The sequence below is a fragment of the Crocodylus siamensis genome, chromosome 11 (genome assembly GCF_052110815.1).
Source record: "Crocodylus siamensis isolate JL-2025a chromosome 11, ASM5211081v1, whole genome shotgun sequence".
NCBI classification, from domain to species: Eukaryota; Metazoa; Chordata; order Crocodylia; family Crocodylidae; genus Crocodylus; species Crocodylus siamensis.
Genome location: NC_143405.1, coordinates 7,465,855 through 7,493,036, shown reverse-complemented (window position 1 = coordinate 7,493,036; position 27,182 = coordinate 7,465,855). Strand labels below are relative to the sequence as shown.

The 27,182-nt window shown below is 46.8% G+C and overlaps 1 protein-coding gene across 9 annotated transcripts in view; it reads right to left on the bottom strand.

Annotated features, from left to right (window-relative positions):
- DDX31 (DEAD-box helicase 31) overlaps positions 1-27,182 on the bottom strand; it is a 66,191-nt gene that overhangs the window by 8,647 nt on the left and 30,362 nt on the right. For 3 of the 9 annotated variants that reach the window (XM_090022713.1, XM_090022714.1, XM_090022719.1), the window contains 3 exons: positions 23,871-23,952; positions 16,940-17,051; positions 10,636-10,816 (listed from right to left, as the gene is read on the bottom strand). In XM_090022713.1, the coding sequence (XP_089878839.1) occupies positions 10,636-10,816; positions 16,940-17,051; positions 23,871-23,952 (375 nt within the window). Of the gene's footprint in view, positions 1-10,635; positions 10,817-11,822; positions 12,033-16,939; positions 17,052-23,870; positions 23,953-27,182 lie in introns of those variants that run through there. The other 6 variants (XM_090022717.1, XM_090022720.1, XM_090022718.1 and 3 more) reach the window with 4 other exon arrangements.

Genomic DNA, 27,182 nt, shown 5'->3' with positions numbered 1-27,182 from the left:
AATTATCCAGATTCTTCCCACCCCAATCCAAGAGTTGCTGTCCCCAGGGCAGTCAGGGGATCAGGCTGGGCAGACTGCTCAGTAAGGGGTACCGATGCTTTTGTCCCATCACAACCCCAAGTGAAACCCACTGCTGTCCCTGGACCAGTCTGACTCTTCAACTCTTTGACTAACTGTTCTGAAGCCCTCACACCACTGCTCGGTGCAAGGAACACAACCCAAACTTTGAAACATTCAGGAGAACCTACCAAGCTGGATTTACCGCTTTCGCACCATCACGGCCATTTGATACCATCACCTGGACTCCAAGGCCAGTAATAGCAAAATGCCAAGAGAAAGGAAAATCAGGGAAACCTCTAACAAGAAATGAGATGTAACGTAGCTGAGAACAAGGAAGAACTGGCGCTGCTGTTTTTGCACCAACGGGATGTATGAACATTTTAGCATCTCCCAAGACCTCACAGGCAACTCTGGGGAAGAAATCACAGTGGAAGAACGGAGAGAAAAGCACCCAGCAACTATTCCACTTCTGTTTCATTTCTGCACATCTCCCACTCACTATTGAGAAGGACAAATGGGTGCATGGCTTTCATTCTGAAGACGTCATTGCTTTCACAGCTTATTCTCAACCCTGAAGTCATAGCCTCCAATTCATGATAATGCAAAGTAGAAACAACTGTGTAGAATCAAGAGGGAGAGATGACATGAGTGAATTCCCAAGACTTTCTACAGGAGGACTAAGAGGATGGGAATCTAACAAGGCAAGTCTCTCCACCCCAATGTTTTCCATGAAAACTTGCTTATCACCATCCTCAAAGCTTTTCCCATTTCAAATGGAAGACAGAAAAGAGCTGCTGAACTGGGTAGAGGCTTTACTGTCCCCTTCAGGCTTAAAGAATTGTTACAAAACAAAGCCCATAAGCGCTGTCTATGCCAGGAAGTGTGAACGTACAGCACACTAGACACTAATCTGCACATGGATGCTGTGATTACCTTTGCCTTTCTACGACTGCATGTGAACGAAATGATTATATCACTTGTGAGCCTGAGTTGGCTGATCTGTTGAAACCTTCATCTGTCCGCTCTTAACCTACAATAAGCAAAGCCAAAGCACAATAATTTACAGAGAATGAAAAACACATAATCAAATTACTGCAGTTCAACTTTCACTTATCACAGGACAGACCAGACAGACAAAACAGCTCCAGCAGCTTCATCTGAACCGTGTTTGTTCCCCTCTCCCCTTAACACCCATTTAACTGTTGTATCTGGCTACACCTAAGTGGAATTCAGCTGCCGTGCACTTAGTGTGAGCTACGAGTGTCAGCACAGAGTTCATGTGAGAGGCAAGGATTTCTTCCGGTGATACCTTTTTTTGGACAAATCATATTCTTAGATACCACCCAAGAAATCCTTGCCTCTCATATAATTTCTGGACCACCACGGCTACAGCATCACTGTTACACTCCTAGCACAGAATTCATGCAGAAGATCCAGCACTCTGTAAGTTTACATCTTAATTTACCAGGGACTCTTCGCCCCATGTAGATAAGCCCTAACTGCACAGAGCTGCCACTTGCTCCTTAGAGAAGCCCACTATAGAGAAGCCCTCTGGATCCCCCTGACAACCTGCACAGTTATCTTTTGGTTTAGATCCTTTTGATTCACAAGGCTTTCCTGGGATGCGCAGCATTTCGGGAAATGGCAGAGGGACTGAAGTCCAAGCACGGGTGCCTGGGGGCCTTGACTATGCTTCAAACAAGAGGCAATTTGGTTAGTCAGGACTCAGATGAATGGGATCCTGCTGGAAACCAAGCAGTGGCTGGATAAAAGTTAAAATAAAAGAGACATGAGAACTTGAGAAACAGGCAGGGAACACAGCTTGGCAAGAGACTGCCAACTTCTTGCTTATCACTGATATTCTTATGTTCCTGTTAGCAAAGGTTTGAGTGTCAGCTTTACCATACATTTAGTGAGGGCTTATCTGAGTGATGTACAAAGAATAACGTTCCCTGATTGTTGGCAGAAGACCTCCTAGGTGCTACCACAATACAAGCAAGGTTACATGCTGTCTGTCTGCATACAGGAAGGTGATTCCCAAAGCATTTACAATCTAAGATTATAATTTAAGAAGCCAGGGGTGAGATGCAAAACAGTGCCCAAGTAATTCAGGAAATTAATGTGCCCAGATGAGACTCGTGCTCCTAAATCACAGAGACGCTTTTGAACTCCTCCCTCCCCACTCCAGATTTCTATTTGTCTTGCAATGCTGTGATCTCTGTGGCACATGCTTTGTACAACCTGCTTTGTTGTCACTGACTCCTGGAGTTGTGTGTTGTACAGCGACTCCAAAACTCCCTCTCTGGTTCTATACTTGTGCATCAAAGTGCTGCATACCTGACACAGAAGGCTACTTCTGTCATGTTACATTTGAGATGATATGTAAAATACGCTTCTAGGTTTTTAGACTGTCCACCACTTGTCGTTTGAAAGGCCCGAGCAATACTGACATAGAAAAGAGAACAAAAATGTATCTGAAGCCTTGCTTCATTTTCAAGCTGCTGTGCTACATTTCACCTGGACTTTTGCCTCATTCAGGACAAAGTCCAACTTGGGTCCAAGCCTCCCCAAGTGTCAGAAGAATTCAAGGGCACGCGTTTGGGAGGGCACTCCCGCTTCTCAGTCATAATGGAAATCCGACAACTACAAACAACCCCTTAGATCAAGGGTGTCCGACCTTTTTGAACGTGGGGCCAGATCATAAACTGTTTATCACCCAGTGAGCCGGCGAGCCACATTCAAAGACCTCACAGGAAGCGGTATCACATCACCCCCCTAAAACGGAAGTACAGTATTTACTTTCGTTTCCCATCACAGCACCTCGGGTCTCAGAAAACAGCTTGGAGGGTTGCATGGCGGCCCACGGGCCGTATGTTGGACAAGCCTGCCTTAGATGATCCCTGTAGTCTCCAAACTGTGAGCATACTTGCTATCGGTGAGTTCCTTGCAACCTGGTCCTGCCTGCTCTTTGTCCTTCGCTGCGTGAATCACTGGTGCAATACAGCAAGACAAGTGCAAATGACCTTTTAACCAGCTCACCTGGGAGGCAGTAACCCAAGGTGTATCCACAACTGCTCCAGCTGAAGAAAGAGGAGCATTAGGAGCTGTGCGGCGCGGACCTAGGACGCGTGGTGTGTCTTTGGAGAAGAATGCAGTGGACTGCATCATTTATCAGAAAACACTACCATGTGGACTGTGCCATCAATCTGCCTGACAGCCTCTCCAACCGCTAGTCCCATCCCGCCGTTGAAATGGTGCCAGGCAACACGGCTGGGATGCCTCTGGGCCAAGGCTGTTTCAACACCTGCCTTCTCTACCTATCGCATTGGATGAGCCATCTGTAGCCAATGCAACCCATTTTTGGGGGGCAAGGAATTCATCAGCAATCATAGGCTCCTTACAAGTCAACAGATGGCTCACGCACGTTGGTATCAGCTGACACAACCGCTAGCTTAGTAAGATGAAGGAGATGCATCGACTCATGTTCTGACACAGTCAACACACGGCAGCCTTCAAGCTGAGGGCCCAGCCAATACAGAACACAACCCCAGCATCATCTCGGTCGGTTGTACCGTAGCTACGCAGAAGGGAATGGACAGGTCCTTCACTTCTCAGCTCTTCCCTATGAAAAAGGGATGAAAATACCGCAGTACTCCCACAGCGTCCATGCTTCTGTCTGCACACACTCCTGGCCTAGTGGGCAGAAGATGCTTCAAGCAGAAACGTTCATTTCTGTTGACAGGCACCTAACGGGCACTGAGATTTTCTGGCTCTGCTTATGAGCCTCGTTAGTTCACCAGAAGACCAAGCAAAGGTTCTACATCCTGGCGGTGGCAGGAGATGATAGACATCCAAAGGGAAGCTCTTCAGCATGCCATGATCTGGTGATCTTTACTGTGATAAAGCTTCCTTGGATCTCCGAATGCCAGGATGCTGGAAGCAGAGCTTGCCTGTCTCGCTTGAGATGCGTTCTGTAACTGTGTGCTTGTTTTCACAGACCAACTCCTCTCCTGGTAATTGTTTCTGGAGCCCTATGAATTTCTGAGCATGGTACCAGCCTCCCTCTTGAACCTTATATTCAGCCCAGTTTGTCCTTCTACAGAGACTCAAACAAACAAAGTGAATATTCCTAGTGGGAAGAACTCCAGATTTGCCTTTGACTAATTAAGTGATATTAAAAAAGCTGTAAATGTCACATAAAAATTGGCAGGCAAGCTGCTTCTAATGATGAGACAATTGCTTTGCAGGGAGATACAGCTGCAACCTTGCTATATAACCTCCCCCCCATTTTTTAAGAGGCATCTGTCTTTTCAAGATTGCCAGTGCCAAGGGAGAGTTCAAAGGATACAAAAAAAAAAAGTTACCACTGGATGCGTCCACTGGCTCCCCTTGCCCATTCCCTCCAATGATTTTAGGGTACTGGAAGTCAGGAGAATGCTGCAGAGTAATTGTTAAGAGCCTGTTCCTCTCTCCAGAAAGTGTTGGTACAACTGGCTGCTAAACAGTCTGTGCCAACATCCAGAACAACTGCATCACAACTTGGATGTTAAAATGTGAAGAGGGAGAGCAGAAGAAAGCCCAGCTGACTGCGGTTTCTCAGTGTAGGCATTTTCCTATGCGTCTAATTCTGAAATGGTTTTCACGTGACCGTGGCATAAAGAACCTGATCATAGTCTGTACTCAAGACTTCCTCTCTGGTAGCACGGGGACAGATGTACCTTTGCTGAAGAACAGGCCCTGAAGTTCCTAACACAGACACGGACCTACAGCCTGATCTACAGAGGCGCTGACCACCCTCTGCTTGCACTGACGGCAACAGAGGCTGAAGGAACTGAGCACGTCCTCAGACTGGACCCTTATCATGGAAGAAGAGTCACAGACCTACTGGTCAAGTGGCTCTTCAGGCTGCCAACGTGCTAGGCATCGTATGAGTCTGCACGGCTGATGACTGCACCGGCACCTACCTAGAGACCACAGTCCCCATTTGCACAAGAGCCGAGCGTATTAAATTCTTCTTAGCATATTTATCCTCACATCACCCCTGTGGGGTGTTCTCTTTACTGTAGAGATGGGGAGCTCAGGCACCGAGACAGTGACTTGTCCAAGGTCACACTGGAAATCTGTAGCTGAACAGGAAATGAAACTTGGGTCTCCTGAATGGCAAGACAATGCCTGGATCCATGAGGCTGCCCTTCCCCGTCTGTGTCCTACAATGAAGAGACACTGCCCCAGGCCACGGTGACAATGCTTTCTCCTCTCATCCCAGCAGCTCAATGTGTTTTAGAACCACATGTTACAGCTGATTAAGGCGTCTGTGAGTCAGGCCTCGTGGATTGAGGGGCTGATCTGGTAAGGCCTAGGGTTCTTCATCCTCTTCCAGTTCCTTTAGCATGGCCTGGCTTCCCTCAACAGACAATACCTGCATGTCAACCTTAACAGTTAAGTACAAGCAATATAACTGACTTGGAAGCACACCGTTATACTTCTGTCACTAACAAAATGGCTCCAGAGAAGCAGAGGATTCGAATCCCAGATTGAGAACCAGGTGGCAGCACACTGTCCCGTGTGCGCTACGCACACGCCCTCCTGGAGATCAAATAACCGAATGGAGAAGAAACAGCGTTCCAGCCCAGAGGAACACAAGAGCTGCCAAGGCGGATCAGACCCAGGGCCCATCTAGCTCGACACCCTGCCTCTGACAGCAGCCAACACCAGGACGCTTTGGGGAAGGTAAAACATGCCGCAGCAAGCAGCTGTCATGTACATCCACCCCCATCACAGTTTCCTCCTTGTCTACAATAGTCAGCTTTCATCTTAGACGGTGAAGCAGGATGATTTTCTGCTCCATTCCCAAACTCTTCTTTCTCCCTCCATCCCATTAATGATGGCCATTCAGAGTACTGGTGTTAGCCATACAAATGTCCCATTCCCTCTCTGAAGCTTTGTTAATTCTTTGGATTTAATGATATCCAGTCACCAGGAGTCCCATAAATCCCTGAAAGAAGAAAATAGCCAACACCTCTAGAATGCCCATAGAAATGAAGCTCTGCACCGTTCAAGCACTTGTTTAAGGGCACTTTGCTTCGGAGGATGGCAGTCTCGCAACAATTGATACAGGGATCATCCTGTTTACGTGCACCCCTCCTGAGGAGCAGCAGGGAGAATGAGGCGGCATGCGTACTTGTAGCGCAAAGGGAAGGCTGGGGTGTTTCAGTATTTAACACAAAACACACACCTGGCTGCCCAGTCATCAGCTTTTGGCTTCCTCAACAAGACTCTCTACAAGGGTGGGGGGGTAATGAGGGAGGTTTGGAAAAAAAAAAAAAAAAGAAAAGTTTTCTTTGTCCTCTTTAAAAGGATGTGTGATGACCCTTTCACCTGTGTTTTACTCCTCTCTTTCTTTCTTTTGACCGGGGCTCCTTGTTCTTTCTCCTCTGTGCAGGTGGTGAGAGACGGTGCTTTAGTTTGCAGAGCAATTAAAGAAAAAGGAAAGTATCGCATGTTTGGACCCAATGTGTAATTACCACACGACAAACAATGCTCGTAGTGGAAGCACAGTGATAAATGCTGTTAAAAGGAATTGTTTAGTGACTCTGCTGCTATTATTTCAGGCTGGATTTCAGAGGTGAGGCAATAGCTTTTATTAGACTAATGCGAGAGGGGTCAGACAAGCTTTCGAGCACCAAAGGCCCTTCATCAGGTTCATTATCTAAAGCTTCCATTCAACAATTAAAAAAAAAATTGTGCTTTTAAAAAAAAAAAATAGGCCCAATTCTGCTCTCTACTATGTCAGTATAAATCCAGAATAAGCCTGTGGAAAGTAACAGTATTATCCTGAATTAATGCTGATGTGTGATGAATTTAAGTCTATTTTCATTATTCCTCCCCCCCTAGACTTTAACTAAAATTCAAATATATTCTCTCTCCTCCTCCCTTACAAAGTTACTAAGGACGCAAGCTTCCACATGCAAGAACAATTGTTGCTCAGTGCAACGCTGACAGTTTTGCAGGGTCTTTACTTTCCAGATGCTCCAATTTTGAAATCTGGAGTCTGAGCCGTGACTGACCTGTGTAAAGTTGTCCGCTCTCCCTGACCCGCAATTATACGATCCATGTGCAAATGAGCTTTAAAGTCACTCTGATGCCATTTGTTCCAACACCTTTCCCCGCAGCTCCCTGCACAAACTACCTACTGTATCTCGAGCCTGTCTGTGCCACATACAATGGGACGCAGGGCTGGAGGAGGAGGAGGAGGAATGCTGTCTAAAAAAGGCACATAACAACAGAAAAAGTAGCCGGAACGGAGTAGCGACATCACGGGAACAGAGAGGAGCATTGTCACAGGCCGAGTAATCCTGTGACACGCTGCTGTCAGTCATTGCTTGGCTCCCTGCTGGGCCAGCAAGACATCAAAGCCCGCCCCATACCATCTTACATGCTCTTTATCGGCTAATCAGGCTATTCTTCCTGAAATAAAGCCCTGTTAAATCCCCGGCTCACAGGGGCATTCCCGTCCTGTTGCCCATCTGCTGGTGAGGGTCAGCTGAAGCAGGAGGCAGAGTACTGGCCTATCCCTGGTGGCTTCTCAAAGCAAGGACAATGCTGTCTCCAACTTTTTTTTTTTAAACCCTTTCCTCTGCTGCTGCCTTTTTTTTCTTTCCCGGGCGCTGTGCAGGAGCTGGAGATGTCACAGGCCTACGACCGGTCTGTGGATTAACGCGGTAATTGAACAGCCCTCACTTGCTAACAGCATTTGCAGCAACAATTATAAGAAAAGTCCAAACGGACTGAAACGAGACAGAAAGGCTTGCCTTCTCTTTAAATTAAAGGAGCAATAATGGCAACTGCCTATTGCGAAGGAGTTGTGTTGTGCATACCGAGCAGGAGAGAGGCTCCCCGTCTTCCTTGTTTCAGAACGAGGGGTCCTGTTTTTTTGTGCAAGCAAAGTGCTTCGGGTCTCCCTTTCATGCCAAGTCAAAGACAGCCTCATGGGCCTTGGGTCCCCTAAACACCGAGCTCAGAATGGCTTCAGTTGGTCATATGAGAATTGAAGCTTCCCCAATTTAGCTCCTGTCTACACCCAAAAGTTGTACTGCCCTAACTACACTGATACAATCTCAGTGGTAGCAGCAGTGAGACTCCTCATAGCACGACCAAGAGGGAAACCGTGAAAGATGACGAACAATAGGAACTGCAGTGTACAGCACTGCTCTGGACCTTGCTCAATAATAACGGGTCCACATTACTAACTACAAGAACCTCTTACCCCTGAGCATGGCCAAGTCTGCTACAGTTATTTAAAACCCTCTCACACTTCTCTGAAGCAGGGTAGTGTCTTCATCACTGTCCTCATTTTACCACCTGACATGGAGAAACTCAGGCCAAAATTTTCAGATCTGGTGGCCAGAGGCTCAGCTGGTGTTAATGGGTGTAGGACTAGAGACTCTCAGTGACACTGCACACTTACGCCACTAGCTGTTTGGCTCTGGGTGCCGGACATAACGCACACAAATCTATCTGTAAGGCACTTGGGTAGCCCGACCGCCAGCTGACCGAATACACCGGGCCCCGTGGGTATTCAGTGCTGCTGAGAATCAGTCAGTTGTCGAGATGCCTAAGGGCATGTCTACCCTACCTCTGTGCCATGCCAGGATCATTGCAGCAAGGCACGGCCCCTTCAGCTTGCTCCTTCCCAGCACATGCCAATGCCTGATGATGAGACAGAAAAGATATCTTACAGCAGTGCTGAAAGCACACCCAGGACTATTCTCAGGCTCTCCGTCTTCGACGTGTGTCTTGGCACATGTTCTGCACTGGCTTAATGCAGGTGCATTTTTTAGGAGGTGAGCACTGAGATGGCACAGATATGTCCTGACTTTTGCCACATCCTTGAAGCCCAAGTCCTGCAGCAGCAGAGCAGTGAACAGAACTTGAAAGTCCCAAATCCCAACCTACTGGTTTGAAGATAATGATGACAATGACATGCTCCTTGCCTTAACGACTCGAGGTCCAGGCCCTGTCATGCCGGGTGCTGTACATACTTGTAAGAAATGGGCAGCTATCAAAGAGCTTGCAATTTAAGTTGAGATAGGAGGTAGACAGGAAAGATGGGAGGAGCACTAGGCAGCAGCGAGACAGGTGGGATAAGCATTAGACAGAGGATGCCAGATGCCTTCCATTCTATAGGCATCATGGCACAAAAAGGTTTCAACGTGAGAGTTAAAGGCTGCTGTATTTTGTTTTTCTTTACAGGGATGAGGAGTTCCATGCATAAAGACCAGCCTGCTTGTTGGAAAACCTGCAAAGAAGCAATCCTCGGTGTTGTGGGCAGGATGGCAGCAGGAGTCTATAGCACAGAAGAAGTGCTATAGAAGTAAGCCAGGCAGAGAAAGGCCATGAAGGCCCCTATAGAGTGAAGTCAAGTCTCTTGTGCTTGATGCTACTATGGAAAAAGAGGTTGAAAAGATGAGCCAGGAAGATACTTTCTGCAGCAGTCATACTGACTAGATTTGAGGGGGAAGAAGATTGTATTTGCCCAGGCCAGAGAGGAGGCAGAGGATGCAGCAGCAGAGCACCGAGGTCAACAAAAGCTAACATGACCATGCAAGGCATGGATAAGACGTTCACTTCTCAAACTCTAAGAAGCAGATGTGTCTGCCTCCCTCCTCTCCCCTTGGTGCCTGCGCTCTTCTAGAGAACATGGTGTACCAAAACTCAGCAACAATGGGAATGGACTATCTTCAAGTAGGTCAGGGGAGACACTACAGGACAATTACTTCTGAGCTTGTGGAAAAGCCCCGGGCTCAACTCCTGAATGCCAGGAGGACTCACTTGAGAAAGGGTAATCTGGAATACCGCGCTTGCACTGTATGAAAAGGCACAAGCAAAGCAGAGCGACTGCTCCACACAACCTGGTGACCTGGGAATGCCTTCCAAGGAGTGCTTCAAATGGATCCTATTCTCTCCCGCATGCCGTCAGGAGTGTGGGGCCATGTCCTAGAGAAGGCAACCCTGGAGGCAGAACAGTCGTGTGAGCCTGACGTGGGGAGACACGAGACAGCAGCTCCTCAGCACAGGTTGACTTTGAGCTGGGACAGATGTAGCTCTTGGGGTCTCAATTCCATGCAAGCGAGTGCACGGGGGGGAAAAATAAAGGGCCGGGCCCTGGAGTTCAGCTTCTCAGCAGGTGGCCGAAGGCCAGGGTGCCGCCTATTCACTGAGAGACCCCAGCAGTGCTACCGGGTTACCTAACGGCCTCCTTAAGTCCTCAAAGCTGTCTCTGAAAACTGGTAACAGGAAATGATTTTTCTAGGAGCCACTCACTAGAAATGAGGTTTGGATGATAAATCAGAAACCCAGCCCCCAGCCTAGATGGCCGTTACCAAAGCACAAGTAAATGAAGCAAGATCCAAATGCCAGCCCTCTCGACTCAACACAGCTTTCACTCCCCCACCCCAAAGCGTTCAACCCCAACCTTTATCCCGGTGTTCTCCCCGTTTTCAGATCCCTCAGCAGAAAGCACACAATGCAGCACTCGGTGCATGACCCTCGCTTTGCAGAGAGAAGCCTTCCTACCTTTGTGGCCTGAGTTTAGTTTTCTTCTTGGAGGTGGCAGCCACGGAGGTACTGAGGTTCTGGGGAGCGTCTCTCAGGCCAAAGGTCTTGGCAACATGGCCCAGGTGGAGGGCTTTGATGTGGAAGATGTGCTTTAGGCTCTTGGGGTAGGTGGTATATGCACGAAGGAAAGACTGCAGGGCTGGGAAGAGACAGAACGAGAGAAAGAGAGCATCATGTTATTTTTGTTGCGCTTTGCATTTGGAGCATTCAGCTGTTCTGGCTGCAAGGATGTTGTCTGGGCATGCAGGACATCCTTTCATCAGCAGTTGCTGGGAGTGTTCAGCACATTAAAGACATGGGAAGGGTGTGACTGGAGTGATCGGAGACGAAAAAGGCTGGGGAGAGGGGTCAGGAGCTGGTTTTATGCAACTTTGCCTCTCTCAAATGCGGTCCCTTTTTGTCAGGTGAGGTGGGGCTCTTAGCGCTGCTCATGACTTGTGGTGTTGACTTCAGCAGCTAGCAGACCAGACAGGGAAAGCAAGGGAGGTGAGAAGGATGAAGAGAGGATATACAGGGGTCAGGTGTGTGGGGGAGGGAGGAAGAGTCCTTTGATATCGTAATCCCAGGAGCCCATGAATTTTTCACCAGTTTTCAGCTAGTCCCTTGTAAGCATCTGAAAGACGGGTGGGTTTCTGGTCTCGCCACCATGCTGAGAACAGAGCTCGCCTTTTCAAAAGGGGAAAAATAATAGCCTCTACATTTCCTCCATCTCTTTACCCCAGTAAGTGCCTTCCTTAGGGCTCACTGCTCTGAAGAGGAGAACGTGCTCATGGCAACACTGCAGCCGCTCCTGCACCTATCCCACAATGCCAGCTGCAAGCATCAGGCTGCAGTCATTTCCTCTTTGCTTTGGGGAAAAAAGGAGGACTGTTAAGAAGAAAATTCTTCCACTATCATTCAAATGCGCTCCCTAAACCCTTCCTGCTACTGCTCTGCTCACAACATCTCCCATTCCCACCTCCCACTCTGACCAGTGCCTGCACCTCCCTCTTGTATCCCTGACAGCAGCAAGCTCTACACGCTAACCTCCCCTGCCCTTGCTTGTTGAGCCACTGGACCAGCAAGTTTGCCCACAGCTTAAGTCTAATCGCTCACCAGCAGCCGGAGATTGGAGTTTATGAACAGTAATAAAAATGTCATTTTACCAGATCAGCTCCTGGAAGGACCCTGGGAATCCATCAAAGCTCTGTTTACTGAGTAAAGCGAACTCCTTTTCCCAATCGATGAGAAGACAATAAGGCAAGTCCTTTGCACCCCTCTCTTACTTCTGTGCTGCGAGTCTTTCAGGGACATCCGAACAACAAGGGACCACCAGTGTTTTCCAAGAGAATGCTTAGCGCTGCCCAGGCCCCATCCTGCTGGAGAAGGTGCCTACATGAACCACGACCCAGCTAAAACGTTCATAAAACTGCAATGCTTTGTTCTCGCTCCATAAACTTACTGTGACAAAAGGACAGGATTGCTCTAAGCAGGTATCATTCTTGGGAAAAGAGAGCTGTGCCCGTTCTGCATTTGGCCCACTGGCTATTTCACTCCCATAAAGCTATCGAGTCCACTTTCACAGCACGGCAACAGCCTGGACCCCAACCATCCTGCTCTTACAAGGGCTCACCGCACTTCCAACAGTTCTGCAGGGGTAAGAGGCTGCCAGTATCCCAGGAGAACAGAAATGTTGGTGGCTAGCTGGTATCATGTCTTTCGTGGGGCCTTTCCAGAGGCCAGACCCAATAATACTGACAACCCAAAACCTCTAAAAACCAGGACCCCTCCCCCTCTACCCCAAAATCATGAGATGGGCTTAAATAGAAACAGACAACATGGGCTAGATGTTCAGCTATCATAACCTGCTGGAGGTCTGAAAACATCCTCCTGGGAGAGGTGAACGGACACACTTGGGTGTGGGTTATCTTTGCCTTCTGGCTTTTTAACCTTGAAGGGGGCACTGAAGATACGCTTCCCAGCTTTACTCTGCTGTCACAAAGACTAGAAATTGAAAGCTGGTTTTCAGCGGGCTCTGAGAATCTCTTCTAATCCCAGGGCTCCAGGAGCTGGGGCTTTAAGAAGAAAAGACTGAATATCATGAGAGCTGGCAGCACCACTAGCAAGGCAGCACCTCAAAAGGTGTGGAACAGCGTTCCCTCTAAGCTATGTGGCATGTGCAGCTGTGCCTGGCAGCGTGGCATGAGCACGCCTGTGCACACCAGCAGCTTAGAGGCAATGCTGGTGTGGAAGAAAAGGCCTGGGGGAGATTCTGCTCCTCATCAGCCCAGTGAAAGCTTAAGGTAATTTGATTTTGGCAGAGGCCAGGTTTGCACCTGTGTAGAATGTGGCCCATCCTTCTCAACACTTGTGTCTTTCTTTTCCTCCTGGCGTGGAAGCTGGAGAGGAAATGAAGCATGTGTGACAAATATTAGTCCTGCTGTTTAATGGAGGACTAGGAGATACTCAAATGCAAGAGAGCAGGGAGGTATCAAAGCAAAGACGGAGAAGAAGAGCAGCGCCCAGCTCTGGATGCTAAACCCTGAGCCTGGCCTTAACTAACCTGCTCCGCAAGTGGAGAAAGCTTCAGTGGGACGGGCAGTCCCAACCACTCCTGCTGCCCGACAAGAGCTGCTTGCCAGCTGTGGGGTGAGGGCAAGCACAAATAGGAAGACAGTAGTGAAGCATCTTATACAGGCTCCCTATCAATGACCTTTCATCTCTCCCGACACACGAGGAGACGGGGGTAAGGGTGCAACACTCCATCTTTGGCTGCAAGATGGAAATCTTGAAGGGGAAAAGCAATGCTCGCATCCTCCTCTGTAATCACAAAGATGTTGGCCAGTAAACGCAATCTGCCCAGCATTTCTTGTGGTTGCCTCAATCTAAAATTGGAGTCTGGAGAGGCCCCAGCCACCTTCGAGTCCCACAGGAGCAGAGGGTGCTGAGCATCTCCCCAGATGAGGGTCAGTGCCCAAATGATCACTTCCTGAGATACTTATTCCTCCTCCCTGCCAGTGGCTGATTGATCTATCGTTTGAACTGCAACATCTTCACCGAGGTGTTTTTCAGCTTCAAGAAGACAGGGCCAAGGGAGGATGTGAGGAGTGGGTGGGCAGGGAGCCATGCTCCACTTGCAAGCAGCCTGCCATCAAGCACTGGTTATTAACATTGACTAGGTCAGAGAATGCAAAAAAGGGAAACAATTGCATCCCTGGCACTGTTTCCAATTGATTGTCTGCCATGAAGGCAAGAGCCAGCTGCCATGTTAATTATTCATGATTCTTGGCTGGGAAGGGGAGGAAGAAGGGAGTTTAGAGAAGCCAGTCAGTAGTGGAAAAATTTGCATATGCATATAGCAGAATAAGAAGGGCGGGGGGGGTAGGTATAGCCCTTGGACAAGGCAAAGGGCGGATGCATCACGTGAAAACGTTTCATGACTCTCTGCTTGCATTTCCTCACAACGGTCATTAAGAGTTCACAGCTTCTAGGCTCCGTGATCAGAATGTGCACGTGCACACACACGAGTCACAGCGCGTGCACACAGACACGGGCAGGGATCCGTACACAACCAAGCCCGTTTAGTGGTTTCCTTTTGTCACGGCGTATTTCCAATAGCATGGTCTAGAGGATGAGCATGGCAGCAGGAGCCATGACACCTGAATTCTGTATTCCCGTCCCCTCTGCTGCCTGATGAGTGACTTTGTCCAGGCCACAAAACTGCTCTGAGCCTCAGTTTCCTCACCTGTATCCTGGGAACAACAGTATCTCCCTACCACATGGAACTGCCAGTAAGTTCAGCAGCATAAGCCTGAGGATTTGACCAGTGAGTGAGAACTATCTAACGTCTCAAGGCTTCTGTATGTGCTGAGCCCCTTAAAAAATGTGCGTGTCAAAACCACAGCATCAAACATGCAGTGCGCAGCAACACACAATGGCAAGGCTCAGCTATTATGCTTTGCAAGTCTCTGGCACCTTCCATCTTTGGAGCTCCAAGCACTTTGTAATCACGGTTAAATTAAGCCTTGTAGCCCTGCTGCGAGGAAGACAAGAATTAAGGGAGAAAATGAGGCAAAGAGAAGTTAAAAGATGCATCTCACGTCACCCACCAGGCTGGCTGCAGAGGCAGCAACAGAACCTCATGGTCCTGGCTTCCAGTCCTTTGCTCTAACCACTTTTACTGACGTGCCAACAGAAATGTGCCGACATGGTGAGAGTAGGCTGACAGACTATCACACAAGCTCCTTCATTCACTATGGAAAGATCCAAATAGTAGGGGATTTAGGAAACAGCAACTCTCTCTTGGGAACAGATCCAGCCACTTGTCTGGAACCGAACACAACACTTGAAACCCGAATACCTGATACACTGGGAGCAACCTTCGCTCCCCCAGTTCATGCCGTTAGGGTGTGATACTCTCTAGTCACTTCTTTTTTGTTGTTACACCTTAAAGCTGAATGACCTTATCATACAGACGATACCATCCATTAGAGAAATGCTTAACCTTTTGTTTATAATTGCACACTGTATTATTTATAGCATAATGAGCATGTGCCATCTTTTAAGAAGGGTGAGTCAAATTGAGACCCAAGGTCATCATATGGAGTGAGCCTATAAAGAACCCTGCTCTTTCCAAAACCAGTGAGAGGGTCTAAAGCAGTGATCTCCAAAGTAGGGTGCGCAAGACGATCCACTGGGGTGCGGGAAGAAAATATTAGAACTTTTATTTATATTTATTTTTTATCTCATCCTTTTTTAATTTCTATTTTTGGTGTATGTTTTATAATGTACATAATATATTAGTACAGTAGTACATGTATATAATTTATAAATAAATACATATATTGGGGGTGCGTGCTCAAAATTTTTTTCCTGATAGGGGTGCACGATCAAAAAAGTTTGGAGGCCACTGGTCTAAAGAGCTGAAGTCGATGGGAATCCTACCTCAGGGGAGGCCAAATTACGACACGGATGCTACAAGTGGCACGGGCAGCCTGTGTGTGAGACATGCAGCAGATCGGGAAAGGGGCAAGGAGCAAAGCAGCAGATAAGGCAGGAAGCAGAAAGCAGAGCAGCAGATCAGGCAGAGGAAAGGGATCAGAGCTGCACTCAGAGAGGATACAGGGCATATTTGTGGCATGCCTGCCAAAAAGTTTGCCCCCTCCTTGCTGACCTGATCTAGGATAGCAGGATTTGGTCCACACCTGAATGGTGGGATGGGAAGATATTGATTGGTGGGTGAAGTAAAACAGAAGGAAAAGATTCAAAGAAAAAGGAACCTAGTAACATATTCACCCCGCGGCACAGGTGGTTCACTTCTTGTCAGCACAGTGTTAAGTCAACAACAAAACTCAAGGTTCTGGACTTCAAAAGTATTCTCCGTGTTAGATCAGGGGAAAAGTCCATCATCTGCCCTTGGATGAAGTCTGCACAACAGGTATTTGGTTTCTGTGTGCTCCTTCCTCGGCAGCTCAGATGGGCTGTGGGGGGCTGTGCTTGTACAAGAGGTCTGGGTCCGTACTCTCCCTCCCTCTTAGCTAGTACCAGGAGGCAGATTCAGTTTAATACCTCTCGCCACTCCCACGGAAAATTTCTCCCAGAGCAAATGAAATCCCTTCTCCCTCTACCCCGTTCCCAGTCTAGATGGAGATGATTACGGCTCGCTATGCTGCTCTGCGCTGTGATCTAGGCGTTCTGCCTGACTAAAGCTGCGGATGAAATTGAAAATCTGAACCTAATTACAACTGTTAAAAAAATCTATCAGCTCTTCTCTTCCCTGCCTTTTTTTTTTCCTGCTCTCGGTGCTCTCTCCCCGCGCCACCTGCCTCACCCCCACACTCAAGAGCCAGCTCATCAAGTAAAAAGTGCATCCCTTAGTTCAGGGCGGCTCACAAGGTGTTTCGTTGGGCCAAATGTATAAACTGGTGTGAACCAACTGGATTCAATGGTGTTACAGCAGGATGAGGTTGGCATGTTGTCTCTGACCTTCTCGGTGCAACGTGCCATGTACTCAGCCACTCCTGGGACTGGGTCAGAGCCCCCTCGGCATACAAATCCTAATGAAAGCCTAGATTCAAACTCATTTGCGCGTTGTACACAAAAGAAAGAAATTAACTTTTAATATCGGCAGAAATCCTCCTGCCTCCGTGTCACCCCCTGCCCAAAGCCTCTGCCCTCAAAATGCTCCTGTCGGGCCTGGGCCCCCGGAGACCACCTCGTCGGGGAGATGCCCTGGCAGCTCGTGGTAGCCGTTGGGGAAGAGGGTAAAAACAAGCCCACTGACCTTTCTTTGCCCACCGGACCTTTTCTCCGCTGGAGTGCACGTAATTTTCAAATTCCGTCTGCAAGACCGTTGCCCGCTCCCGCACTTCCTGGGGGTTTGTGCCACGGGATTTCTGGGAGGGCGGTGGGAGGATTAGAGGAAAGACAGAACTTGAGGCAGGAATAATGAAGCAGTTTAGAATAGATTTAATAACAGTAAAATCACACAGTAACCACCCAGGGGGCAACAAGGGTAATCCTCTCAATATTACTAGGGAGAAAAAAAAAAATGTATAGATAAAGATGTTAAAGTCAAAGCAACCCGCGAGCGCTGCTTTGTGAGGAGAACAAATCCGTTTTAATTTTGTGTTTTCTAACACCTATCACGTATTATTTTCCTCCCCCATCTCCTGGTAGCAACCGCCCTGCGTTCATGGGGTCAAATTCTAGGTCTGAAGTTTCACCAGAATCAGTGTGGAATAACTGCAGGGTTATCGCTAGCTGCCTTCGCTGGGCCCAGTTTTCTCTTGAGAGTTTAAGAAAGGTACTATTTTCATTTTAATTTATTTATTTAGCTTTAATATTATGATGTTCAATCTGTGCAAACTTAGTCCTACCTGGGAAAAATACTGTTCCCCACTAGCTTATTCTTTCCCTCTCCATATGAAATCCCTTGCTCTTGCTGATCTTCCTCTGCTTACACACGGTTCTTAATCCTCATTCATTTCTGGAGACCCTCTGTCCAAGCTGCTCTCACCTACTTTTCTCTTCCTCTGTCACTTTCTCAGCGCTTTGGAACGATCGCCTCCTTCCAGCACCGTAGGTGCCTCCCCCTTCTCCCAAACCTTCCCTCCGTCCTAAAGGCTACTCGTGCAACGAGTCTGTGCGCTTCCCCACCCAGGACCTGCCATCCCACCTGCTGAACCTTGGTCTGAGGCAATGCTTTTTGCACTCTTTCTGTTCTTGCAACAGGGAGATAACGCTTGTGCATACCTCTCCAAACTGCAAACCAGAAAAGACCAAATTCCCTGCAGGAAACGTGAGATGTGAAGCTGATTTAAAAACGGAGTCACTGATGTTCACAGGTGAGATGTGTGCTGCTCACCGTGAACAATTACTACTGCAAAAAAAATAATCTCCTGGGGTACTAACAGAGGAAGCCAAGTTCTGCAGATCTTCCAGGGGGTGAGCTTTGTGCTGAGTATTCATAACTCCCAAGAAAGGGATTGTGTGTGTGCTCAGCCCCTCTCAGGATCAGGCCATAAGAGAGAAGCTCAAGGGAAGGGAAAGCAAAGAGATGTTCTGGGGGAGGGAAAAAGAAGCAATCCCTGGAAGTGGATAGGGGAAGATGGGGAGAGTAGGGTTATCCTGGCTGGCAGAAAAGCATGATAGCAGCATTTAGGTACCTGGCTGAGACCCCTGGTTGTCTATACTTCCCTTCCATGGCATTCAGTCCTCAATGGTTGCTCTGGGAGATTGAATGCAAAACTAAACCATTCGGTGCATGAGACCGATCGCATGATTTTATTGCAGACTGTGACACCTTCCCCTCAACTACGCATCTCAACAAGAGGGGAAGGTTCCCATCGCTCCACTCCGGGCCCACGTCACAGCAGCATCCTCCAGCCAAGAGGAAGAAACCAGAGATTCACTTGTGAGCTGGATTCGCTACTGCCTTAACTATACAAAATGCCCTTCCGCCAGAAATGCAAGTAGCACCTCCGCACCGTGCTGAGCGCCATTTCACGTTTAAACTGAATCCTCACACTAGGCAAAGGCAGGGATTAAGAAGGGCTGGCCTGATCCAAGCACAAAAGGGCCCAAAGCCTTTGCTGGCCTAACTCCATCAGCTTCATTGGTTTCCATGTTGGTAGGACATTTCACCAAAGACAAGTCCTTGGGGCTGTCTGGTGCTGCTCCTGATTTACACCGGCACAACAAAACACCACATCTGGACCAGTTGAAGCGCTGCACAATTTTTCTATCTGTGGCTTTGGCGCTGCACCTTGAATCTGGTCAGATTATCATTGCTATTCAAGTCCCCGCTTCCTGTTACAGCAGCTTTGTGAAGTGCACATGAACAGGTACTAAAATTCATATTCACTCACTATCCAGCTTGGACAAGAACGAGGAGGCTTCTCTCCCTTTTAAGATGCACAAAGTCCCCCTCTCTACGCCTGTTCTCTCTGGGACATGCCAGCACAAAATGGGGCACACTTTATTTATGTGCTTTGCCCTAGTCGGGCGCCCTTCTCACCTGCTCGGCCAGTCAATCAGACGAGCGGAGGGTCCACGCTAGAAGTGGAGTCGCCTCCCCAAACCGGACATTTGTCGCCGGCGTTAACAAGTTTCTGCTGCCGTGAAACATAAAACTTCCTCCCCCCCCCCAACCCCCGCTTCTCTTTTGTTAAGCCTCCCCGACAGCACCGAGTGTCACCTTCCCAGGGTTTTTTAATATGAATGTAAAATTAGCGAGATTGCCCTTTCCCCTGGCGGACAGAATCCTCTGTTATTAAAAAGTAAAGCACTTTAATAATGAAAACTTTTTCTCTTTTTCCTGTGTTTTAACTGTTTAAAATTAATGAGAAGGGCATAACGGTTGTCAAAGCGATATTGAAAGCCGGGTAGCCAGGACCGAATAAGCACGAAAATCCCTCCAGAGTGTTAAATAAACAGTGCTTCAGCCCTCTCCGAATCCCTCTGTTGGTTATTGTATACATTCTGTAACAGCACTCAGAATAGATCTGAGCGCCGGGGAGGCAGAAAGGTTTCAGAATTCCAATAAAGGCCTCAAATTAAAGACAGCCTGGTGCGAATTCCTGGAGAAAATTAAAGAGACCTCAAGCTTAAGTGACAGGTGACTTGCTTCTGTGTCACAACTGTCAGGGGATTTAGTGATAATATGGCAATATATTACAAAGGACTTTTCTTATTCCCCCCTTTAGGTTTCAAAATGAGGTATCTCTTCTTCCTAGTGGGGGGGGAGGGAGGGAGGAGAAAGAAAGTAAGACTAAAATAAGGGATAAACCCCCCCCGAAAAAACTAGGTGCATAATTTCCAAAGTGCAAGGTCAGTTCGAGAAAAATAAAATGCGGAAAAATAAATAAAGCGAACGGCAGAAAACATAATGCTTAGAAAACAGTGTTTCCCCTTCTCTCGCCCCCACCCGGCCTTTTATCCCCTCCATCCCCTTGAGAGAGATTTCATTTTCAAATTGCCCCCTAATGGGCAGGGGGGAAAAAAGCTGGGTTTTGATTCCTGCCTTCCAGGGAGGTTGGTCTAAAATAAATAAATTCTAAATTTAAAAACTGACTCAGACTTGGAGCCAAGCTGTGCAAAGAAAAACCGCCGCGCGCCGCACGCTGCACTGCCTGCATCTCTGGACGGAATAATAAAAGTGATTTTACTGGCTGTCGACTGCAAGCGGTCCTGCATATTTTACTCACACGAGTAAGCCCTAGCCCTGCAAGTAGTCAATAGGAAGACTCACTTGGATGCCCTTACACCAGACACTAAGGCCTAAAAGATAAAGGATTGTGCTCATGGTTTGCTAGATTCCTTCCCTTTCTTGATGCATTTATAGTCTCAGTTAATCCAACTAACTAATGAGAGTTTCTAATACCCTATTTCTGAACAGTGCCTCGCAGAATGAGGTCCCAAATTTGGCTGGTCTCTAGACACTGGCATAACTAACCCAATGGATATTACTGCAATCCAGAAAGACATGTACAGTGTTGCAATGTTTTAAAAACCATTTCAAGCCATTATGAGAAAAAAAAAATATGCCAGGAAAAGGAAAGACTCGAGAATCTGTTTCTTAAGATGGAAACTTATGGCCGTTAAAACTGGGGTGTCTTGGCATCAGGGAGGCTAACTCTCCAGTTTTGTTATGAGCACGGTGAAATGAGCCAGTTATTGCGTGGTAAGCCAGCATGCAAACTTGTGCGAGTGCTTCAACCCTACGGTGTGCACCAGGTAGCTTTAAAAAGTGGCCGTTTTTATATAGCAAAATCCAGGACACAAGCCTGGATCCTCAACTGAGCACTTCTGGTTCAGGTTCGTGTAACTGACTCCGTTTTGTGCTGCAGGCCAGCTAATCGGCGGTGCTGAGAGGCTACTTCCCGAACGAGAAGCCGTATACTCGTTTTACGGATGGTGCTGTGGCTGGTGGGGGGCAATTAGCATTTCCTCTCTGCAGACGCCGCACAAAGCCAGAGGCGGTCAGCCAGCTGTGGACTGATTTTCCCAATTCCAGACAAAAGTCCCCAAAATTCAAGATGAGCGGTTGCTTTAGAGAACTTGCTCTTCAATGAAAATATAGCAGAGTAGCTAACACGTTGCAAGTTTACAGGCTAACTTATCTCCTGTAATGTGCCATGCCTACAAGAGGATTAATGAGAGAAGGAATATAGAAATACAATAAAACCAGAGCAGGTGGCAATGTTCTTAGGGTTAAGAAAAAAAAGGAAAAAAAAAAAAAAGAAAAGAAAAAGGCCATAATATCTACTGCTACCATGGTACTTTAAAACAAAATGAAGAATTTTGTTTTAATAACTTTTTTTTTCCCAACCCCCACACACAGTCCCTAGAACCCAACAAGTTTTTTCCCCACCCCTCAGTAAAAGTTGAAAGATCAAATTTATTCTCTTTGTAGGCAGGTGAACACACACACCCAGACGGAGCCACATATATATTTTATACGCCTAAATATAAAATATACATTTTACAGGCGCTTCAGCTTGCTCCCTGGCTGCGCACAGAAGCCCAAAAAAAGTGTGTTCCAAGGGGGTACTTATAATGGACTTCAGTCAAGGCAGTGAGAAACAAAGAGCATTATAATGAGGTGGCTGTGTGCTCCAGTATAATATATACATGACACCGGGCACGGAGACCTGATCAGGTAAAGATAACTCTGTAATTCGCAAGCGGCAAAGCCATAGTTGAGTTAGTTTAGGTCTTTTGTAACAAGCGGAAATTAAAAGTTACAACCACAGCCGGCTCCATGCACGGTCGAGCACATCCATATCTTGGTCTCCCGGATCTTTGAAAAATGGCTTATAGACTTTAATAGAGAATAACCTTCCTGGATTTTTTTTAAACACCATATAGAGTTGAAGAGAGAATTAGGGCCCAGCTATAGATCTCTATACATTGCCATAAAAAAAAAAAAAATCTAGAAAATGACTGGAGTCTTCAGTACCCTTTCGAGATGTTTAAGAGTAATTCCTGTGAAACCCTACATATAATATCCACAGAACTACAGTGATTTCATCCCTATTACACTTGAAAGGATTTTCCCACTACCAGATATTTCCTCTCTTGGTCCTAGTCCTTTAGACCAGCGTCAGACAAAACCTTCAGTTTCTGCTGGTATAAAATCCTGCAGCACGTTTAAAAATACTTTTTATAGCTCTGCTGAAATCGAGCATTAAGCTACCGTTCAGAGGGACTGTATTTCAATTAGGACACAACTACTTAAAAGTTATAATATGCTTCACGTTTTGAAAGCCCTTTATAAATATTAATTCATCAATCTTTGTAACCAGCCTTGCTTGTTTGGCATTAGCATTATTCTACAGATAGGCACAGCGAACCCCAAAGAGGCTAAAACCGATGTTATTTCAAAAGGCCGCTTATTTCTTATTCAGATGCACCATGGGCATTACAAGGGGTGAGTACCCAAAACCTTTTGGACACCTTTCAACAGCTGCTGTTGAAAAACCAAATCAATACCTGTCAAAGAAATATTTTCCTTTCCCCGTCCCCTCCTCCCCAAGTTCCATGCATCTTGGGTCTAGCACGAGTTACCTTCAGTCCTGTATCAGCATCAAATTTAAAGTAAAGACATCTTTCGAGGGCTAGAAATGGAATTTTATAATCATTTTAATGAGGAGATTCTCAGTCTCTACATGGGACCCACAGAACCTGCTTCCAAGGGCACGGCAGTGACAGTTTGCACACAGAAAAGCAATTTTAAGTGACTTTTAGAGTAACACAGCAATTCTAAACTCCCACTGCCAAACATTTTATACTAACCTCCACACATGTCCACATGCTTATTAAACTACATATTTTCTGGACTACTTTATAAACCAGGACTTAGCCATAATAAGGATTTGTGAAGGGCTGGGAAAATCTGGGTGCGAATAGTTGTTTCCTCAGGTAAGCTTAATATCTGTAAAAATGCAGGGCATGCTGGAAGTATGAATATTCTTCCAGAGCATGTCTTTTGTTGAAAACAAGCCACAGTGCCTAACAGAACCATCTGCCAGGAAACTGGAAGACAGTGGACAAGCTGAAGACTGTTGCGTGGAATAACTGAATAAGCGAACTGGCAAAATAATAAGCGAGTGGAAAAATAAACCTGGGTAATGCTTGACATTTGCTCAAGTTTTCTTTAAGATTGAGGCTCTTACAGAATGCAATCTGTGCCGGTGGCAGAAAGGACCAGTGCAAATGCCTGAATTTTATGAATTAGCAACTAAAATGCTGACCCAAACCCAAAGCTAGACTCAATAAAATGTCTCCTACCAGCTCCATCGAGGTTTCAATCAGGCCTCTCCAAAACAAAATATAATAATATTAAAGCCTGGATAACAGCACACGTCTTTGTTCATTTGCTTGAACAACTGTTGTGTCATTTTTAATGTCTCCTAATATTTCACAAACCAGCAAACGGACCACAAACAGTATGTCATGCCAACTGCAGCCTTTGCAACAAGAGCCTTTGCAAGAACACAGTCTGCTATGAAACTTTTGCTGATTAAGCGAAGAGTCTAAGCTAAGACTCCCATTTTGGGGCAAAAGTTTAAGGGGGCACAAATGGGGCAAGTGAAGAATATGAAGGTTTGCATTACCTTACAATATGGCTTTATACACCCTTTTCTTTGAGAGACAGCATATTTAGTTAGCGAATGAAACCAAAGCAATTCCAAACCACCAAAATAACTCACTTTGTTTCCCCACTGGCGCCCCTTGAAACGATCATCCTTCATTAAGTTGGCCAAAATGTCCTCCATCTTCATTTCTGAGACCCTGAAACAGCACAAAAGAAGAGAAAAATGGTCATTTCTCCAGGGCAACATCAACCTTTCTGCACAGAAATGGTTTCTCTTCCATCCCATGGGAGTCGGACCCAACCAGTGATGCCCCAAGAGGGGTCGAGTGGCAGGGGGGGATGAAGACCTACAAGTTCAGCCTGACCATAATGTCCTGTACATTTATCCAGCATCTTATCCGTGAATTTGACTTCAGTCACCCTGAAAATCTGGCAATCACTAGAGAAGCTGCACATACATATACAGGCTTGAAAGGGTCACAAGTTTTCTTCCTACTTCTTGTTTCCTCTAGTTTCAGTAGAGTAGTGCTTCGGAAACAAGAACTCAGGCAAAACATTCAACCCTTAGTTGAAGGAACAAAGTACACTGTTATACTTTGCGGACTTGGACATGAAAGCTCTTCTCTACTGTTAAGGACTGTCTCCCACCCTCATCAACCAAAGATTTTTATTTTGATAACTTCTTGTCTCAGTGGGATCAGGTTCACTCAGTTGTGATACCAAGAGAGATCTAATTCTCCAGTCCTCAAAAGAAACCAGCACCTGATATTACTAATGTAACAAACATGCAAGGAAGAAACCTCTTTAACCATGAGCTCCATCTTTATGCATCAGAAAACAGTGACAAACAAATTGCAAACTGGTAGAAACTCAATTTATCGTTTCTTTTGCTGGTCACTTTTAAGCTTTGCTGTATATCTGGCAGTTGTCATCACTGTGCTGCAGAGTACAGAGAGTTTAAGTGATTTATTCAGAGCCAAAACCTGCAGTCAGGACTTTTAACCTCGACAGCTGTGCTTGAACCACAAAACCATCTTTTTTTTTTTTTTTTTTTGCTAGGAACATGGAGCTGATGAGGCTGGAAGTTAGGGAGAGGATTTTGGAACAAGGGTGGCATAAAAAGTCTAGAAAGCTGGGATTTTCATATTTCATTTGTCCAGAGTTAGTCTCTAAATAAAAAAAAAAATGCCAAACCCATTTGGCAGTTCAGCTAGAACCATTCACTACCGGTCAGATCTTAGCCTTGTTGAAGCTAATGGGAGTTCTGCCACCGACTTCAACAGAACCAGCATCGGGTCATGTGGGCAGTCCCTACATTATGAAAGTCCAACCAAAATTTGGAGTACGTCGGAAAGAGAAAATACACTTTTCTCTGGTATGGTATGTGCTTCCTTTAACCCTGCTCCCTGCCACCAGCCTCTGAGCCCTCATTTTAAAAAGCAACATTAGAAATACGAACAAGAGAATTTTTTGGCCAAATGCTTAGGGGTTTCAAATGCCACAAGTGAAACTCCTCCTTCCAGACCCATCAGGTGATTTCCAGATCAGCAGGGGATGGACGCACCGCTGAGGCTGCTCAAACAGCTCTTGGGTAGGGAGTGAGCAGTCTCTGTGTTGGTGGTGGCTCTCTTCTACCAATCAAAAATCTACTACGGTGAGGCTCATTCAGAAATACAGTAGTTAAAAACCTAGGACCTAGGGTGGAAATGCTGGAGTCTCCTGGACCACTCCCCACCCCACCACCCCCTGAAAGCAAACCGTGCAGAGCACTTCATGGCATTGTTCTCCAGACAAGTACCCCCCCCCCCTTGTCCACCACATCCTGTGGTCATCCCGACCGAATGCAACGTTGCCTGGGTCAGGGCTTGGCCTATTGAGTTACCTTGCTCTCCAGCTTGCTCATGTCTACGACGGACATTTTCCTGCCAGGCCTTAGATTGCTTTGCATTCCTTTCTTTTATACTTTCCTTCCCAGGATCACAACTCAAGAAGAGAGAATCCAACATCTCTCCTCCAAGAAGCGTAAAGCCACCTGCGATCATCAGGGCCCTATGGCAGTTTTTTAAACCACAGGAATCAACCAGGTGTGGCAGCCAAATGCCATACTTGGCATTTAGTCTCCATCTGCTACCTACAGTTTTTTCCTGCATGTTCAATCAGGTGATCAATTTTCTACTCCCAGCTGTAAGACACTTGTCCATGGCCCTGATTCTGCAAATTCAGCACATCTTTAAAAATTTAAGCATGTGAACAGTTCCACTGATTTCAGTGGGCCTACTCTCATGATAAGCTAAACTCACGCCTATTTGAAGGTTTGGGCCCTGGGTTTCTACATGGCTATGTTTCACAAATGGGCAAGTTTCTCTCCCTACAGAAGAAACTAAACTACTTCCCTTTCTGTATTGGCGTAAACCCAAATGAGGCGTACCAAAGTCAACGCTGGTCTTTTATACTTGCATCTGTTTGAAAGGGAAACAAGTTTGGATCGACGTGGTTTAGAACCTTAATGAGTGAATAGAAACAAGTGGGATTAAAAAAAAAGGAGGATTAACACTTTGCACTCCATTGCCTCAACTAACAGGAATTGATCAACCTTTGCAATACCGTATGAGACACGAAGAGACGAGCAGAGAGAGTAAAGCAACTTTTGTAAGGACCCACAGGGGATCAGTGGCAGAAGCTGGGAAAGAAGTGAAGGGTAAATGTTGTCAACTCCATGATCACGTCTCTACATCACAAAGCTGGAGACGAGCATGGCACAAGCATGGCACACAGGAAAGCTTCCCCCTACAGTGCTAACAAGCCTTGACCAGTCCTACCCGGTTCAAGGAAACGGGGCAAATGCAATTTCTTCAGTACCTGGCCTCCAAGCCTCCGCGACAGAAACACTGCATTCATGCCAGAGAGAAAGGGAACGAGCTAGTCCATAGAAGCAACAGTTTAGCCCAAAGGGTTACAGGCCGCGATTGTGCAGGGCCGCGTCCCAGCCTATGTGGGAGGCTGTCTTGATGTAGCTGGGGAATCTCCGAGAGAGAGGATTCCTTCATGGAGAACACAGAGGTGGAGGAAGGAGGGGGGAGAGACACGGGAGGAAGGGAAATGGAGCATAAAAAGACAACTGAGGGTTCTTCTGTTTGTTTTTGAAAAGTATAACAGTAAATTAAAACATAAATGGCAACCACTTAAGCAAGAGAAAGGCATTTCTCCCCATACCCCCAAAGGTTGCTTTGACACAGCTATGAATGAAAATGTCAAGCCTTTTGACATTGATGCGTCTGAGATGTGTCATCCCCTTCTCCCTTTCTCCTCTCTCCTGGCATGCTGCCAGCTTGCTGCCTTACAGATATGTGAACTCGGTTCACAGCAGGGAGCACAGTGTGTGCGGGGTGGGGGTGCATTCGGGCGGGGGAACGACTCGTGCCTTCAC